At 34.1% G+C, this 20,686-nt stretch overlaps 1 protein-coding gene across 13 annotated transcripts in view; it reads right to left on the bottom strand.

Moving 5' to 3' along the window:
• The window catches only part of DGKB (diacylglycerol kinase beta), a 755,291-nt gene that overhangs the window by 453,029 nt on the left and 281,576 nt on the right, over positions 1-20,686 (bottom strand). For all 13 annotated transcript variants that reach the window (XM_032760162.1, XM_032760169.1, XM_032760230.1 and 10 more), the window contains 2 exons: positions 15,321-15,394; positions 9,434-9,508 (listed from right to left, as the gene is read on the bottom strand). In XM_032760162.1, the coding sequence (XP_032616053.1) occupies positions 9,434-9,508; positions 15,321-15,394 (149 nt within the window). The remainder of the gene's footprint in view (positions 1-9,433; positions 9,509-15,320; positions 15,395-20,686) is intronic.

The following is a 20,686-nucleotide window of genomic DNA, read 5'->3' as shown; positions in this document are numbered from 1 at the left end:
TGTGCTTCACCAAAATCTACATTCAAATTATTCCCACAGGAGGAAATTATTGTATCAGTAGTGCTAAACTTTTATACTGATTTTATGATAGCATTTTTACTAATATCTAATGTCTCCCCTTCATCCAAACGAACTTCCAAAAAAACTTTATTTAGAGTGAATGAATTGAATGAATTCAAATCATCCTTACAACAAACAGATGTTTCATTAAAACATTCTGATCACTCTGATATAGAAATGGCATTACTTGATCTTTTGGAAAAGTTATTCCGCTAATGGAGTCAAGATATTAACAGCTATAACTTCATTAATAATACACATAAAGAAACTTGGAATTGAAAATGAACACTAATTTTGAAAAGTCATTTGATCTAAACGAAAAGTCATGCTTCAAAGGGTGATATGCAAAGGGACTTTCTGCATATTAAATGATTGCTTTGGGACAGAGAATTAACTATTAATTTTAAAGCAGATGCTGATGTTTCTTCAGCATAGTTGTGTTTACTGATTTCTGCATAGTCAATGGTATCACTGGAGCTCTCATTGCAGATGGTAAATGTTCATAAATATTTCACACAGATTATGTATTCATCAACTCTTTAAAAACAGAAATTCAGAACTATTTTTTGTTTTGAAATTCAGATTATTTTTATTTAAAAGACATTTTATTTTTAAGCTATCTTTTGCTGAAAAGTGTTATTGCAAAATATAAATCTATTATAAAGTAAATATTTATAAACTATATATTTTATGAAAAATAAAACATTGAGGAAGTATATTCAAGCCATTCGCTATACATTCTTGGCAAAACTGCTCATGCTCTTTTTCTCACATACATTTCATGAACATCTAACCTATGATTTGTCAATATCTCCACAGGCATTTCTGATTGGTATATTTGTGACCCTTTGCAACTCTCAGGGAGCTGTGAGGTCCAGGCCACAGCATAATGGGCTAGCATAAAAGGGATACCAATTCTTCAAAAGTTGTCACTTGTTTTTGTGTTTAAAAAACAATGGAAAATATTTTTGGTCACGTTTTAGGTGTAATGATTACTATTAAAGTCAGATCTCTGTTCCTTGGACGTGTGTCTTACACATTACAAGAGGATAACATAGCGAAAGCTGGATTTATAAATTGGAGGGCTGCCAAACACATCATCATCATTCTTCATTGCAATGCACTTACTAATAGCAGTACTTAAAATACAACAGTCCTGGGCAAATGCTAAATTGGGCCAGATGCTAGGACACCAGAAATAACCCGAAGAGTCTTAGGTAAACCTAATTATTATGGTCACAGTAATCCTAAAACCCTGTGTGAACTAGCCCTTAGTACCTTTCTGACATCCGACTGCCCTTCACTCTGTTCTAGTCTCCCTGGCCTTCTTGCTAATGTTTCCCAAACTTATACAATATTTTCCAATCATTATGCTTTTATGCTTGCTGCTCTCTCTGCCTTAAAAGCTCTTGTACAAGATGACAATGAGCTACCTCCTCATCTTCACATCTATACTCAGCCAGCTCTTCTCTGTCCACCTCATTTAAAAGAACAGCCACAAAACCTTCACCAACAATGCACACTCCTTGTTCACATTCCCTGCTAATATATGTATATTTCACTGGTTTATTAGTTTAATATATGTTTTCCATCTCTAAAATATAAGGCTGTGAGGGCAAGAGTTATTAACTGTTTTGTTCAGAGTGGATTGGCAGTGACGAGATTGTTCCTGGCATCTGGTAGCCATTGAATAAATGTTTTGAACCAATTTATCTGCTATGGGTTTTCTTATTTTTACTTATTGGTAAGCTATGATCAGTTAACTGCCTGGGGCTGGAGGTAAATTTGAGCCAGTAATTTTACTATGTACACTTAGATAACAGTAAATGGGAGGCTATTTAAGTAAAATATGTTATTTAATTAAAAAACTCTTATAGAAAAAAATCAGAAACAGATTATTTTAGTTCATTTGTGCTGCAATATGAAAATAACTGAAATTGGATAATGTATAAATGACAGGTATTTATTTCTCACGTTTCTGGAGGCTGGGAAGTCCAAGATCAAGACATCAACAGATTTGTTGTCTGGTAAGGCTTATTATCTGCTTCAAAGATGGCACGTTCTTCATGCATCCACTCATGGCAGAGGGATGAATGCTGTATCTTCACATGGCAGTAGAAGGGGAAAGGAGAGAGCTAGTTCCCTTGAGCCATTTTATAAGGGCATTGATCCAACTCATGAGGGTGGGGCCCTCATAACCTAATCATTTGCTCATTGCTCCACCTCTTAATATGATTGCATTGGTGATTAAGGTTCAATATATATTTTGGAGAGACACAAGTATTCAAACCATAGCATTCTGCCTCTGCTCTCCCAAAATTTATGTTCTTCTGATATGTAAAATACATCCATTCTATCCCAGGAGCCCCAAAAGTTTTAACAATTTCCAGCATCAACTAAAAAGTTTAAAGTCCAGAGTCTCCTCTAACCATCATCTAAATAACACAGAGGTACAATTTATTTTGAGGAAAATTCCCCACCAGCTGTGGGCCTGTGAAATCAAGCAAGTTAGGTCCTTCCAAAATACAATGGTGTACCATAGAATGGACAATACCATTGAAAAGGGATAAATAGGAAAGAAGAAAGGAGTAACAAGTCCCAAGTAAGTCCAACACCCAACAAGGCAAACAACATTAACTCTTAAAGCTGGGAATTACAAAAACCAAAAAACCCTCTTTGACAATATGTCCTGCCTTCTGAACACACTGTGCAGAGTTTAAGCCCCTAAGGCTCCCGAAACCCCCATTCCTTCCATGGCCGTGCTGTGTGCAGCCCACACTGCATTTCTCACGTGTTAGAGTTGAATGCCAACAGCTCTCTCAGGCTGGCTTTACTAGCCTGGAGTCTCAGAGGTGGCCCAGCCCCCATAGCTCCACTAGGCATTGTCCTAGTAAAGGCTCTCTGCAGGGGCCTGAACCATGTAGCAGTTCTCTGTCTGGGGTCTGGGGATCTCCAGGACCTCTCCATCCTTTGAAATCTAGGCAGAGGTAGGCATGCCTTCGCAGCTTTTGCACTCTGTGCCTGCAGAGTTAGCACCAGCTGGATGCTGTAACCTTTACCACTTCTGTCTCCTGAAAGGTGGCCCTGGTTGCACTGAGGCTCACTGGAGCCACAGATGGAGTGGCCCAGGAGTGCTGCACTAGAATGCATTTAGCAGAAACTTGAGGCAGCTCTGGGAAGTGAGCCCTGAGATCCCACAGGTGCCCTGAATCCCTCCTTTGAAGCCTTTCTGTCCTCAAGGCCCTGACACTGTGGGCTTGTGATGAGAGTGGCAGCCTTGAAGATCTCTGAAACGTTTTCAGGGCCACTCTTCATTGTCTTGATGAATAGCATTCTGGATTCCTTCTAGACATACTAATCTACTCATCAAACTTTCATTGGTAACACCGTTGGTGTTTTATCATGAACACATTTCTCTTTCTTTACAAATTGGCCAGTCTGAGAATTTGTCAAATCCTTAATTTCTGCTTCCATTTTGATGACAAATTCTGTCATTAATTCATTTCTCTCTTATTACGTCTTAATATAAGCAGTCAAGGGAAGCTATGCCACACTCTCAACACTTTGCTTAGAGATTTCTTTTACCAAGTATCACTCCATGGTATTTCAGCACTCTAAAATTCAACCTCCCACAAAACAGTAGGACATGGATACAATTCAACAAAGTTCTTTGCCACTTCATAACAAGGATTGCCTTTCCTCTGGTTGCAAATAACTTGTTCCTCATTTTCGTATGAAACCTCATTACAATGGCCTTTCTTATCCATATTTCTAGCAACATTTTGTTCACAACCATGTAGATAATCTCTAAGACTGAACCTCTCTCTATGGTCTTCTTTCTTTCTTCTTCTATCCCCCACCTCTCCTCCTCCTCCACCTCCTCTTCCTCCTCCTTTCCCTCCTCCTCTTTCTCCTCCTCCTCATCCTCCATATTGCAGCCTCTACCCAGTCCATAGCACCTTCTACGTTTTTAGGAATTTGTTGCATTAGCACCTCACTCATTAGTACCAATTCTCTCTTAGTCCATTCTGGCAGCTATAACAAACTACTTTAGACTGTAAAGACTACAAGTCTATAAAGGGTAATTTATAAACAACAGAAATGGTTTGATATCACGGGGTACAGCAGAAGAGCAATCTAGCTCAGGATGGATCATACCTTGAGTCTCATCCATATCTGATTTAGAAGATATTTAGATGAGACTCTAGATTTTAGATTTTTGAGTTGGTATTAAAACAAATTAAGACTTTGAGGGCTATTGGGATGGAATGAATGTAATGTATCTGTATGTAAGAAGAATGTGAATTTTGGGGGACCCAATCCAGAATGCTATGGTTTGAACTTTCATGTGTCTCCAAAATTAATGCTTAAAATTAGTGCCCAATGCAATAGTATTAGGAGGTGGGGTACTGAGGATGTGATTAGGTCATGAGGACTCTACGCTTACGAATGGGATTAGTGAATTCATAAAGGGGTTTGAGGAAACTAGCCCGCTGTTTTTCTGCTCTTCTGCCATGTGGAGACTCAGCATTCATTCCCTCCAGAGGATGCAGCAAGAAGACACCACCTTGGAAACAAAAAGTGAGCCATCAGCAGATACCAAATCTCCCGGTCCCTGGACCTTGGACTTCCCAGCTTCTAGAACTGTGAGAAATAAATTTATGTTGTTTGTAATTAGCCAGTCTAAGGGATTTTGTTATAGCAGCCAGAACAGAATAAAACACAAGTTAGAGCTCATACACACATACGAACCGGTCATTTCAAATGGCCAATTCAGAACGTGTTTGTTTATTTAGAGTGTTTCAGCAATTTTGATAGACAATAATCTTTAAACAGTGACACACAGATCTCTAGTCTAATTGCTATTTGGCCTTCGTTGGTGAGACAGATAATAAAAGCTAGACTTTTCAACATCTTTAAAATCATAGTGCATTTGTGGATGCATGTAAAAGGTGACTAAAGGCCTACAATGACTCAAAGGGGGAAATTTGTGTGAAAGGCAAACAATTATGTGATCTTATTCATTGTGGTAACATATTTTTGTTACTTTTATTAATCCTTAGATCTTTAATTTAGAAGCATGAATCAATTTTCAAACTCCATCACTCCAGTGACCAAGGCAGAATCAGAATTATGCTTACACATTTAATTGGGGAAGAGCTTGCAGAATCATCTGCATTTTATTTTATGATTAATCATGAGGAGAGAGTTGAGTGCTTCACTTTTATATTAGTAAAGAAAATTTTTTATTTTTGAAATTTGCAACAGAGCTCAATTAAATTTTGATGAACATTTCCTTAGCCTTTTGAGGATTCTGTTCATTTCTGTGTCATAATTTCATAACAAGAGGCATATGTAAAAGGTCATAAGCTCTGATTCAAGAGAGATTCTCCTTAAATAAAATATGGTAGAAATTTGGTTATATAAAATGATATTTTAAATTAAGAAGGTAATGAAATCTGTGAAATCTGTTACGCATTTTCTAAATTATACATTTATTTTAATAGGAGAATATACTCCAAAGTTTCACTATAGAAATATGCATGATATTTGAAATATGTAAATCTGTAAGTTGACTGTTGCATTATATTTTAAAAATTATGTGTCTTTTGCATTTAGTTCAGGTAGATGAAAGCAAAGATTTCTAAGAGCAGCTTTCTCACAAACAATTAATTATTCTTAATCATCCTGATCAATCTGAAAAATAATTTACATATTTTATAGTTATCTTGTATTTTATTTCAATTCATTAAGTGCTTCCTATTTCTCACTTAAAATTTTAGAAATAATGTGAGAATAAACCATCTGTATTTTCATGAAGATTAGACTTAGAAGGGGAAAAGTAATGTCACAAGTACACAAAAAACTTGATATGAACTTTTCATAAGTCACATTAACATGTGAAGTTGGTGTACAGCTAGAGCTATACGTACTTATTTTAATGTAGTGAAGGAAAACATATTTTTATGTAAAACCCAAGAGTAATTTATATTTTATATTTCATCTCTTCTAACGAACCTATACCTCCAAATAATTTATTCAATTATATCACAACATGTTCCATTAGGAAGGAAACAACTTATTTGAAACAGACTATTGTTTCAGACACCTTGAAACAGAATAATCAGGATCAGGGAGAGATGATTTATATAAAGAGATAGAATGGAAACACATAATGCATACCCATTTCTGTTTTAAAAACAAAGATAAAAAATGAAATGCCCAGTGAGTTTTAGTATTTGCGAGATAATCTAGATTAGGAATAGTTTCAGTTCAAGAAAGTTATTTCCTCTTATAAACAAAGTTTTTGAAAAAAAAATAAAGTTGGGATAAAAGAAGAGTTGTATACCAAAAGAATACATCAATCTGGTGTGGTAAAGAGGAAAATTTTTTAAAAAAAGAATTTGGAAGAAAGAATAACTGCAGGTTTAAAGTAGCAGAAAAAATGCATACTATACTTTCAAGAGTATGCATTCAAAAATCTATTGTTAGCACTGGAAAAGTAATAAACTAGAAATGGTGATAAAACTAAAATGTATAAATCACCAAGGGTATCAGAGTAATAGGGAGACCTTATGAAACAGAGCAACTTCTAACGCCATACATTAAAAGGGAATCACTGCAATAGGACACTCTTAGCATGATCAGGGGCAATACAGCTAGAAAGAGGGCTGGGAGGATTCACAAGTGAGCAGATCAGTCATTGGGTTCAGAGAAAGGGCAACATCATAGCCTGGCCAGAGTCCCCGTTCTGAGCAACTACCTGTGGCATTTGCCTTTAGGATAAACAAAGACTAGCTCTCTAACAGAAGTCTGAGTCTGACACTAGGGATGCAGCGTGGGCATCGGTATCAGAGGCAAACAAGACATTCTCATGTTGATCAAGATGAAGCTAAAAGTTCAACACAATTATATTTAAATTCATTTTTTAAAACAAACTTTTGACATTGAATATTTTCAGCCAGGCAATTCTACCCATAGCCACTGATTCCATAAAAATATTTGAACATACTTTGAAGAATATGCAGATAAATTGATAGATATTGATGCAGTATATTTGGTAATAATTGTAAAACACAGGCAATATAAATACTCATCAATAATGGGATGGCTCACATGATTATGGAATATCATGCAGCAGTTAGAAAAATGAAACTGATCAATGTCTCCTGAAATGGAACAATGTGTATCCCCTGCTTTAGAGTACAGAAAGCAAGTTGCAAGATAATATAAAATCTATATTCTGTTACGTAAAACCTATCTACCTATATTTCATATATATATATTTCATATATATATATACCTATATATATATGTATGTGTGTGTGTGTGTGTGTGTGTGTGTGTGTGTGTGTGTGAATACGTTATAGATAGAGGGGAATATGCTCATTTATATGTGTGTATTAGATTGGGAAGCTACACCAAACAACCACAATAATAATTTCTGAGGAGGAGTAGTGCTCAAAGTGGGACCTTTAAATTTTTTTCTAAATAATATTCATTGTAGTTTAGACTTTTTACAGTTACGTGTATTACTCTCATTTTTTAAACATGTTAAGATAGAGCAGAGGATAACAGGATGCCTAGAACTGAGAGTAGAAGGAAACATGCAGTACATATTTAAAGTGTAGTAGGAAAAAAGTGAAATGAGAGAACAGGGCTAAAATCAAATTTATTCCAATATATTTACATACTGCTACAAAAGTCATGTTTTTATTAATTATTAATTCATATTTGTAGAAATAATGTGGATAACAAACCGCATTCATTGAGGACATGCTATGCAGTGAGAACATTGTTATTTGCTTCATAGGCATTATCCCATTTAACTTCACAACTACCCTACAAGGCAGGCACAAATCCTCATTTTACACATAAGATAATGAAGCCACACAGAGGTTAAACTATAAGGCTTGCAATTAGCAGAGCCAATTGACCTCTTGTTTAACTATGAAATACAGGAAAATCCTGGATTAACTTGGTTTGAGTCAACTTATAGGGGTCTTAGAATGGCAATAGTTTTGAATGCATAATATCCTAATTCTACAGAAGAGCTACTTTTTTGAAGTCCAGAGAATATTAAAGGACAAGAAAAAGAGCCATCCTGACTGAGCTTCTGAGTTTACAATACTTTACTTTTGCTTGGCTTTATCTACTTGGGGACTGCCTGCGTGTAGCTAGCTCACTTAGCCAACAGTCTGATCCTGATCATCTAGATTCTGGAGTGTGGAGCTTGACAAAGACATTGTTCTGAACTAAATTCCTGTGGTGAGCCTATCATCCACAGGAAGGAGGTTCTGCAGATCGCTGCTCAGCATTGGGAAACTGATCCCAGACAGCAGGCAGCAAGGCAGTAGAAGAAAGAGCTGAATATAATGCTGAAAGACTATGCTAATTAATTATACTTTATGAACATATTTTTTGTATAAGACACTATGGTACAAATTTTATTCTGAGTTTTTAAAGGAGTACAATTTAAATATTTGGTTTCTGGTTCCTGAGAGTGAGATGTAAGACTTATTTTAAATCAACTGCTTTTTTTTAAAAAAAATGAAGCATGCATAAAGCTTATAGAGCTTCCGTCCACTTCATGTAGTCTAATGTTTACCCTCATGTTGATAGAAAGAAAAGAGGACAATGAAATAAAATGACATTAATTATTTAACTAAACCAAATTAATGGTGATTTGTTTAGGTGCATATTAGTGACTTCAAAAGTATACAGTTTATGTTAAAAAATATATTTTATTTTACTAGATCTTACCTGTTAACAATGAAGTATAAAAGGGTGATATTGATTAGATTTGGTAAGTAGTAAATGAAATCACATGATTTTTTTCATTAACCCATTTATACTGGAGGTTGCAATTTTTAAAATTTAACTTGAATTTAAAAATAAGATCTTGGTGATGACCTTGAGTTGTAGAATATAAATAACTCCTACATGCTTAGTGTTCCAATAATGGAACACTAGGCATAAATGGGCTAACTAGCTTTCTCTTTACTTTTAGCAGATATTTTAAATATGAGAAGTACAATAAAAGAGAATGGTTCTTCAAATACATTGTTTGGCAGTGTTCAAACTGGCATTCAGCTAGTTTGTCGCGCGTGTGTGTGTGTGTGTGATTATTATCATTATTCGTACAATAAGGAGCATTAGTTCACAATATTTAGAAAGAAGAAAAATCTGCTAGAAATGGACTATTTTGGAAAACCAGTATTTGCACTGGTTTCTCTTATGTAGTTGATATTTCATTTTTATGTACTAATATGCTGCTGTGTTCAAATAACATTATTTCTAGATATGTCAGGCAGCTTATTTAATTAATTAACATTAATTGAGTTTATGGTAATAATATTATCCTTGGACTTACCCTGGCATTGGTCCATTTCCAGAAAGACTGTAAACCTGACGAGGATTTAGTAGATACTGGAATTTTCTGTAAATTCTATAAAGGTGAAAATGTGGGAAAAAAATTTAATAATATTCAATACTTTTAAAATAAGTAACGTCTCTCAGTGTTATAAAATATATATAGTTGCAATTAATTATATAATTTAATAAAAAATTTCTATCAATTTAATAAATTTTGAATCAATATCAGTAGCCTAACAGCTCAATAGGAATTAACGGTTTTTTAAAAGACTTAGTAGCCACTATTAAGGCAATATAGTTCATAAGTTAGAAATATTGCTTGGATCCTTAATATGCACATACATTTAGAATATTCTCTAACCCTCTTTTGAACATTATTTAGCTAACTAGATTTCAAATAAATATATATTTTTTAATATTTCAGTATAAAATTGCTTAAATATCTTCTCCCAATAAATCCTTGTGAATAATTTGTCCTCTATAGATCTCTAATAGATCTGAAAATTATCCATCCCCTATATGAAATGGGACTGTACGTTGCATATGTGTACTTGTAAGCAAAGAATGTAGACTCATCTGGCCTAATCATTTCATATAAACAAGATCTTGACCAGTCATCTCACAAAATTGCTAAACTGTCTTAGCAGCATATATCAAATAATTCTTTTTTTCTGAAAGAAAACAATCTTTATAAATAAATACAATAGAAATGTTTCTACGCATGCACGTATCTCACATGGTTTGAATTCTTAGACAAATACTAAAAGTAAAGAGATAAATAGTACATCAAAAAGTTAATTTACCACAATCAGGCATTATTCCTGGGATAAAAGTTGGTTCAACATACATAAATCAATAAATGTGATTCACCACATAAGTAGAATTAAAAGCCAAATCCATGTAATTATCTCAATAGATGCAGAAAAAGCATTTAATAAAATACAAAATCCTGTCATGAAAAAAAAATCTTCAACAGATTTTGTATCAAAGGAATATACCTCAAAATAATAAAAGCCATCTATGACAAACCCACAGCCAACATCATACTGAATGAGCAAAAGCTGGAAGAATTCCCTTCAAAACTGGAACAAAACATGCCCACTCTCACCACTCCTATTCAACATAGTTCTGGAAGTTCTAGTCAGAGCAATTAGACAAGAGAAAGAAATAAAATGTATCCAAATAAGAAAATAAGTCAAGCTCTCTCTCTTCACCGATAATGATTCTATACTCAGAAAACTCTCAAAATTCCACCAAAAGGCTGCTAGAACTGAAGAATTTTAGCAAGGTTTCAGGACACAAAACAAATGTATAAAAATCAATAGCATTTCAATAACATCCAGCCAGAGTCAAGTCAAGAATACAATATCATTTACAATAGTCACACACAAAAAATGAAATACCTAGGAATACAACTAAGGAAGGAGGTGAAAGCACTCTACAAGGAGAACCACAAAGCACTGCTGAAAGAAATCAGAGATGACACAAACAAATGAAAAAAAAATTCCATGCTCATGGAAGAATCACTATAGTTAAAATGGCTATTCCGCCCAAAGCAATTTACAGATTTAACACGATTTCTATGAAACTACCAATGTCGTTCTTCAAAGACTTAGAAGAAAACTCTTCTAAAATTCATGTTTAACCAAAAAAGAGCCTGGATAGCCAAAGCAAGCCTAAGCTAAAAAGAACAAAGATGGAAGGATCACACTATAAGGCTACAATAACAAAAACAGCATGGTACTGGTACAAAACCAGACACTCGGGCCAATGGAACAGAGTAGAAAACTCAGAAATAAAGCTGGAAACCTTCATCTGATCTTCAACAAGGCCAACAAATACAAAACAATAGGGAAAGGACTTCCTATTCAATACATGTTACTGGAATAGTTGGCTAGCCATATGCAGAAAAATGAAACTGGACTCTTACCTTTCACCACATACAAAAATTAACTCAACATGGATTAAAAATTTAAATGTGAGATCCCAAACTACATTTCTAAAAGAAAACCTAGGAAATACCCCGCTCGACACTGGCTTTGGCAACACATTTTTTATTAAGTCCTCAAATTGCAACAAAAACAGAAATTGACAATTAAGCTACAGAGCTTCTGCACAGCAAAAGAAACCATCAACAGAGTAAAGTGACAATCTGCAGAATGGGAGAAATTATTTGCAAACTATTTACCCAACAAAGGTGTAATATCCAGAATCTATAAGAACTTAAATCAATGGGAAAAAAACAACAACAAACAACCCCATTAAAAATGGGCAAAATACATGAACAGATACTTCTTAAAAGACATACAAGCAGGAAACAAACATATGAAAACATGCTCATCATCACTAATCATCACGGAAATGCAAATTAAAACCACAATAAAACACCATCTCACACCAATCAGAATGGCTATTATTAAAAAGTCAAAAACCAGTGGATGCTGGCAAGGCTGCAAAGAAAAGGAAATGCCTCTATGCTGTTGTTGTGAATGTAAATTAGTTCAGCCATTGTAGAAAATGGTTTGAATATTTTTTTTAAGAACTTCAAACAGATCTACCATTCAACCCAGCAATCCCATTATTGGGTGTAAACTCGAAGGAAAACATACCATATACCAAAAAGATACATGCACTTTTATTTGCATCCCTGCTCAATTCACAAGAGCAAAGACATGGAATCAACCTAGGTATCCCATCAGTGGTGGGCTGGATAAAGAAAATGCACTACATATATAGCATGGAATACTACACAGCCATTACAAAAGAGTGAAATCATGTCTTTTGCAGCAATATGGATGGAGATGGAGGCCATTTCCCTAAGAGAATTAACACAGAAACAGAAAACCAAATATTGCATGTACTGCATGCAATGTTAAGCAGGAGCTAAACTTTGAGAACACACAGACATAAACATGGGAACAATAGACATGGTGGACTACCAGAGTGGGGAAGGAAGAAGTGGAGGAAGATATGAAAAAACTACCTGTTGGGTACTACGCTTGCTACCTGAGCATAATATACTCATGTAACAAACCTGCACATGTACCTCCTGTATCTAAAGTAAAAGTTGAAATTAAAAAGATTTTTTTTAAGTTAAGGGATATATTTAGGTTACTAAATTGGTTTTATATACATGTGAAAATATGATTATTTTATAAACAAATTCTTATGATATTTACTGATAAAACTCTCCAAATTCAGTATGTAATATCTGCTCATATCACCTAGAGTTGTTCTCAATACCCTCTTTTCCCTGGCACCTGAACCTACTAGTGGACAACTCTGTGCCTTCCTAAAAGAAAACCTAGGAAATACCCTATCTGACGTTGTCCTTGGCAACAAACTTAAAAAAAAAATGCCTATCAAACCTGGCTATTTTATCCCACTGCCTTACTTAAGGTCTTCAAGTTCTTTCACCAGCTTTATAAAATTCTTGGCAACCCAGCCCTCCTCTATACTATTGTCTAAGTACAGTCACGCCTTATCCATGATGCAAAGTTTATGCCAGTGTCCAGTTATTCACAATATAAAATTAAGACATCTTCACAATTCAGCCACAGTTTCTCTCTCATCTTTCCCCTCTTTCTCCTTACATTGTTATCCCGGTAAATTCCTCTTGGTTGACACCCTGCCATTTCACAAGTCTGTCTTTCTCCTTCTTTCATCGGGCAAACGTCTATCATATAAGAAGCAATACAGAAGCTACTTCTTCTCTAAAGACTTCTTGGTCTTCAGAGATAGTTATCTCCTCTCTGAACTTTGATAGCACTTTTATTTTAAACATTTCTACTTTAACCTGTAGTATATGGTATTGCAATAGATCTATTTATGTCCCTGCCTCTCTGCATGACTGTGTATTATGCCTCTTATTCCCAGTCACTAGTAGAGTTTGGATTCAACTAGGCGTTGCTGCCTGAACACATATGTGAACATTTTCAGTCTTATTGATGGATATGGAAAACTTCATGTGGATTTATGATTCTGTGACCTTTTGCAACTTATCTAACATATCAAAGTCAAAAAAGCCAAAAAATTTGGAAAGGAAAACACTGCATGGGATCACCTTGTGAAAGGTGCCTCTTACGCAGGCAGAAAAATTATGTTTGCATTCAAAACAGATCACCTTTAAAACATATTTACATTTCATTTGACTTTGCGTGGTCCCAGTCGATGAATAAAGAACAAAACACAAGTGGATGTGTATATAGAAGAGCTCGAAGTTGAAGCCCCCAGTAAGTTTAATTTCCTTAAGATTTTAAGTGTAACTATATATATATATATATATTTTTTTAGTTAGGGAAAATTATTTATATGTACTGGTAGAAATGGAAGGCAAATATTCAATAAGGGTCATGCTACATGATTCATATTATCTTAATTGGAGAAAAAATTATTTTCCTTTGAAAATACTACTTTTTTTTCTCTTCAAACTTCAATATTCTGTAATTTCCAATGTGGATTTAAGTCTCATCTAATTCTTTGTGGAAAGTTTTCTTTTTTTGTTAAATATATACAGCGAACAGAGTGTAAGTAGTAAAGAAGAAAGTAATTTCAGCATTATTATTTAATTATTATTTTATGAGTAAAATTATTCCCTTTAATAAAGCATTGGGAATATTTTTAATTATTAAAACATTATTTAAAATAATTTCTATCATGTTTAGAGGAGTAAAACATAACTATATATTGATGAAAAGAAAAAAAATCTTACTCTTTTTATTTTATTTTATTTTATTTTGAGACAGAGTCTCACACGGTCGCCCGGGCTGGAGTGCAGTGGCACAATCTTGGCTCACTGCAACCTCCCAGGTTCAAGCGATTCTCCTTGCCTCAGCCTCCCAAGTAGCTGGGATTACAGGCATCCATGACCACGCCTGGCTAATTTTTTTGTATTTTTAGTAGAGACAGGGTTTCACTATGTTGGCCAGGCTGGTCTCAAATTCCTGACCTCATGGTCTGCCCACCTCAGCCTCCCAAAGTGCTGGGATAATAATCTTATACTCTTAAAGCAAAAATGCTTTGTTGATTCAATAATGAAAAGCATTCTTCATTTCATGGAAAGAAAGCTGGAAAGTTAAATGGTAGAAAAAAATTACTTTATTCATGGAAACATTTCAACTTTGCTATTTGGTGAGCCACAAGGGAAATTTGTTATACTGTTGTCATGTTTGTTATGAAGGCTTTTATCTGCTTGCTTATTTTTGGTTGAGATTAGGAGAGGTATCTGAAAAGCATTAAGGCAGGTACAACTGCATTTTTGTTTATGACTGTCATCTTTAGTAAGACATAAGATTTACTCTTCAATGTAGTGATTTTCATGTTTGTATTAAATAATATGATTTAATCATTCATTCATTACAAAATAAAATGTTATCGGCCAGAATGCTGAAATACCTGATAATGCAGCTCATTAATATTCAGATTAAATATATTGTACTTCTCCAGGAAATATAGCATCATATTCTCCAAAATGCACATGCAGAAAATCATTATAATATATTTTACCTAGATGTTGGGTATAAATTCTGTTCCTCAGTACTGAGTTATGATTTATGTGGATTCATCTTGTTAACCATTTAGAGAACCAATTTTCATTCAACAGTATTTATGAAGCCAGACTCTTTGTTACAGGATAGGGGTGATAGGTGGGGTAGAGAGAATTCAAACACCTGAGCTATAATAGTAAAAATAGTTACAAAAGGCCATTGTATTAAAATTTCAATCCTAAAAACAAGATCATATAAACATATTAAATGCTAGCATCATTTATTTTGCATTAAAATTAGCAGAGAGGAATAATTGTTTTTAAGCATTTTTATATCATAGTTTTGTCTATTTTTTTACATATATGTGACATAGACGCTAAAATTAATCAAAAAACGTACCGTTCTCCTTGTTTTCCACCACTTTTGGGGTTCACAAAAACTAAAAGTGGGTGAGTACCAGGCACAGGAGTAATCTATAAGAAAAGTTACATGCATGGAAAAATTATTAGGCCCATATATATGAAGAAGATTCCTTGTTATTTCTAAATTATTAAATACCAATACACAATTTCAATATTACTTTCCACAATGTGTGTGTGTGCATGCGTGTGTGTGTGTGTGTGTGTGTGTGTGGTGTGTTCAACAGGAAAACCTCCTCCACAAAGAAAGGCATGCCTATCTAGGTAGAGGGCAGAGGGGAAGGCAGTCAGGAAGAGGGAATAACGTTTGTAATTCCTGTAAGATAAAAACAAAAGTTACGATTTTCAGACAGTAAGTGAATGAGCCAGAATAAAGCAGAATTTGAGGAAAAAGGGATGAGTAGCCAAGAAAGAGATCAACTTATAGAGAGCCCTCCTTTTATGCAGGAGTCCTAATTGAGAGTTTTGAGGCACGTGTGGAATCCATCTTCCCAACCACCTGTGAACTAGAAAGAAACTCAATAAGATCCTTTGAGGTCCCTTTTGGCCTAAGAGTCCTTACCACACAATTTGTTCAGTGCTTTCTTTTCCTGCTTGCTGAATAGGTTGCTAGTTAATCAAGTCTATTTGCTAAATAGAGTCCATTAACTACTGATCTCTCTTTCAGGTAACACGAATTGACTCGACTATACATCATGTGCTACCGCTTTCATCACAACTCAGCTCTCAGTTGAACAAGAAAGACGAAGTTTCTGTCCTAATGGAGCTTATATTATAGTGGAGAAATATACAATAAACAAATACATATTTAGGAATGAAACATGCCACGATGGGAAATAAAGCAGGTAAGGTGATAGCACGTATTTGTGTGGGTAGAGTTGTTTTACATAGGGTGGAAAAGGACAAGTGTTGTCTCTTACCTGATTCCAATGTTAAATAATAGACTTTTTAAAATAAAAGTATTCCTACTCAATGTAACCCTATGTAACTCCCATCTAAATACAGTTTGATGAAAAAAATTTAATAACAAAAGTATTCAGCTAATTGTGTCCTCTAAATACTAAGTTGAACAGTTTTGAATCAATCTGCTTTTTTGAAAGTAGATTCAAATTATCTTTACTGCAGTGTTATTTCTCCCCAGAAAGCATTCTTAAATATTTAATGAGACAATTAAAAACACTCATTTTATCATATCATGCCCTTCCTTCCTGTCTGTTTAACAATATAAGTTAAAATATTCTAACATATTTTCCTCCACTTCTTTAGTAAAATGGCATTTTTCTAATGAGAATAGGCAACGGGGAAATGTTAAAATCTTCACATTACCGAAATGGGAAGACTGACTGAGATATTCGTAATTGTTCTATTCATATCCAACTAGCTCTCATTATAATTTACTGTGTCTGTTTCTATTTTACTTTCCATAGGAAAAAGGACAAAGTTTCTTTCTTCCTAATTTGTCTCCAATTCAGCTGGGAGAAGGATGAGCAGGAAAAACTTATGCACTAACTTCCCAGGTCTCCCCTGAACCAAATGTGTGCAATCAATTAACGTACGTAAAGTGCCTATTATCTTTAAGCCATGGTGGCTGCAGATTGCAATGGGTACCCCTTCCTCCCATTAAAAACTAAAATGAAAAAAAACACCAAAAAACAACTGTATCTAAAAGCTGTGTTCGATTTCCTTTATTTCTCATCCTATTACAAAATTGAAACTCCTAAAGTTTTCATAAGCAAATACGCAATAATAAATAGATGTAGATTTTAGTTGACTTTTTAGTTGATCTGAATTGTTTCTACTTGTTTTTAAGTAGAAATGGGAATCTCAAAGTAAATAGATTTTTAAGCACGAGCAAAGTATTAACTCTGAACCCAAATACTCATTCGGATGAGATTTCCTTTTCTCCCTAAAGTCAACATTCATTTTATAACTATATGAGATTATACAAAAATTCATGCTGAGTCCAATATATCAAATTATTTTCAAACTATGTTTTGAAATGCCTTTCAGAGATATTTAATTGTTAGAATATTTATAGACATCACTATAAATTGTCAAGTAAAGGGGAATTAAAATTGTGTTTTAAGTTATATACTGTTATGAACAAATAAATATCCCACTGGAATAGATTATAGTCTGTAAGGCATCTCAAAATAAAATACAAAATCTTGATGTAATTTTTAGGGGTAGTTAAACGGAGAAACAGATTAAATGTATTAGAAAAATCAGATAATTTAAAGAATTTAGAACAATGATGATATTCCACAGGTGGCAAATGTTGAATATCTAATATGGATATACAGGAATAATATCAATCAATTAGCAACCATTATTTTACATAATACTTTTCTCATTATTGAGTATGATTTCATTTTCAGACAGTCCTAACATATAAAGTATGAGATAAGTAAAATTGTGGATATTATTACATGTAGTCTTTCAATTAGTCAATTTGATCTGTTTGATTCCAGATTCTGGTTTTCAGAGAAGTCAATCAGATAAGACTATCTTTGCATAGTATTGCAATGCAAAACATGTCTACTGACAAAATGAATATAAATAGTTTTCTTAGTTTCTGAAACAGTATATCTGATTTTGGTGAATAAAGTTTTATGGAAATATCTTAGATTAATATTTTTTAAATTTTACAGTCATATTTTTATTTTTTTGAAAAAAATCTCAAATTTGCAGAAAAGTTGCAATGACTCTCAATTAACTTTTTCCCTCAACCACTTGAGAGTAAGTTGCCAAAATTCTGCTCCATCACTACTACTCCCATTTACATTAGTATTTCCTACATATGAAAACATTCTCATATATATATGTACATATATATGTACATATATATATACACACATATATATGTACATATATATATATATATATACACAATACAACCATCAATAGCAGAAAATTAATGATTCTGGACTAGTTTTGCAGAAAAAAACTATTATTGGGACAACTGATGAAACCTAAATGGGATCTGAGTACCAATGTAGTTAGGTACCAATGTTATATTCAAGCTTACTAATTCTCTTTGGGACTGTGTCCAACCTGTCTATGAATTTAGGATTTTTACTTTCACAAAACAATTGTGAAATAAGATGTAAAACTCAGTTATTCTGAAAATACATTTGCTGCCATCCTAAAATATTGTGTCCTTTTTGTTATAGATTTTGGTGGAGTAGGAGGTGAAAGACAAAAACACAACTATATCAAAAATTCTGTCAGCTTAAAACTATTCCTTCTTTGAAGTACATATTTATACAGCATTTGAGATCATCTGAAGTAGAACAGCATATAGAACAGATGACATCCTAGTTGATTTGTTTAAAGGATGAAAGAACCCTCAACCTGCTCTCAATCTCCCATGACTCTTCCATTGTGCTTGAGGCTCTCTACAGAACCCTGTGTCTTTTCAAAACAGTTAAACAATAATTGAGATAGAGTAACATGGTTTCACACACACAAAAAAATACTGATGAAGACAGAAAGTGTCTAGAAAGATTTTATAGCATCTGCGGTAGCTGAAATCTTGAAGAATGGTTATAAATTTGATGTGCAGGGCATTTCAGGAGACTCTTCACACTGGATTCTCCACCATACTGAATAGAATTCATCATGTAAAATCTTTTTTAATCACATAAAGGGGCAGTTAAAAACAGCACATTTAAAGAGCATGATTTTAGAGTTAGACTGGTTTTGGAACCCAGTTCAATCACTTCTCTCTGTATACACACACTGTCCTTTAATGATCTCATCTTATCTGATGGCTGCCATCAATGCCTTTCACTCCCAAATTCATGTCTGTCTTTTCTTCTAATTTCCAGGTTTACATATTGGTCTACCTACTTGATATTTTTATTTGGATACCTAACAGCAACAGAAATTTCCCTCTAAACATTCATACAGATGCTCCCCTATCTCAGTCAATGGCAATTTCATCATTTCAGTTGCATGGTCCAGACTATTAATATATTGGAGAAGTTCCTGATTCCTCGCTTTTCTCATAAACCCTGTAGTCAATTCATTAGCATATCTTTTGCTCATTCCTCAAAATATATGTAGAATCCCATCACATCTCTCTACCTCCACTGCTCCATCCTAATAAGCCTACATCCTATAACCCCTGAATAACTTCAACAGTAATGTACTGGACTCTTGGCTCCCTAACAATCTAATCTCTGTAAGAGTAAGCCTTCAATCATGTCACTCCTCTGCTTATCTCTCCCACCAATATCTTCTCATCACCCTCAGATCAGAAGTCAGTCTTTATTGGAGCCTTCAAGCCTTTAAAAATTCTAGCCCCTGTTACTTCTCTGAATTACTTGCTACCACTTTCCATCTTGCCCACCCTACTCCAACTACAGTTCTTATTGACCCTAGGCATATACTTACCTTAGGGCTGTCCATTCCGCATATATCCAAATGACCAACTGCTTCATCTCTTTCAAGTCTTTACCCAAATATCACTTTATTAATGGGGCCTAAACTAGCCATTGTTCTTAAAATTATAGACAATTTCGACTCTTAGCCCGGATATTTCTTATCTTACTCAGCTCTATTTTTACATCATTTATTATCTACCATTTTATGTATATGGAGATACTCAGTTTAAAGGTTGCTATAATGCTCAAAACTATAGAGTAATAATTCTGGATTTACATAGAGAGTTAGAATGTCAATGAAGTGCTAATTATGAAACAGTCAACAGGGTTGAGAATTCTAAAATGAGCAAAGGACATACACACAAATGTACACACACATACATCAAAGAAAGTGAATTAATTATATAGAGATAATTAATTTAATATACATATATACTATACAGTTACATTTAGTGCATGGGTGCATGGTTTATAGTCTTGGTGATTACAAGAATAAGATATTACAAATAAGGAAGATAAAATAAAGAGGCAGTTTTGTGAGGAAAGACACTGGTTCAGTTTTAGATATTTAAGCATAAGGGTCCTCCTTTCTTTCTTGTGCTAGAAGTGTTACAAACCAGATTCGTTACTTCTTAAGTGACCCTTTTATTTGGAAATGTTTCTCAAAGAATATTTAGGAACAAGGTAACTTCAACATAAATACAGTTTAAACAATTGTTCTGTTTTCTCCTTATTTCTTCACATGTGGGAGAGCCATCTGTAATTTTACATCTCTTGCATGTTAAGAAGTCGTAGTTTCAATTACATTTGATCATATGTATTAAGTGTAAACCTATGGTGTGAGTGATGACAAAGACAGAGTGCCTAACCACCTCTATTTGAAGTCCCCTAGGACTTGGGTTAATTAATGAGACTCCTCCTAAGGTGATACATGATCTATTACTTCCTCTAATTAGAA

Source organism: Hylobates moloch, unplaced genomic scaffold (assembly GCF_009828535.3).
Source record: "Hylobates moloch isolate HMO894 unplaced genomic scaffold, HMol_V3 SCAFFOLD_1, whole genome shotgun sequence".
NCBI lineage: Eukaryota > Metazoa > Chordata > Mammalia > Primates > Hylobatidae > Hylobates > Hylobates moloch.
Note: the sequence above shows the minus strand (reverse complement) of the source record. Positions and strands in the feature narration are given on the sequence as shown.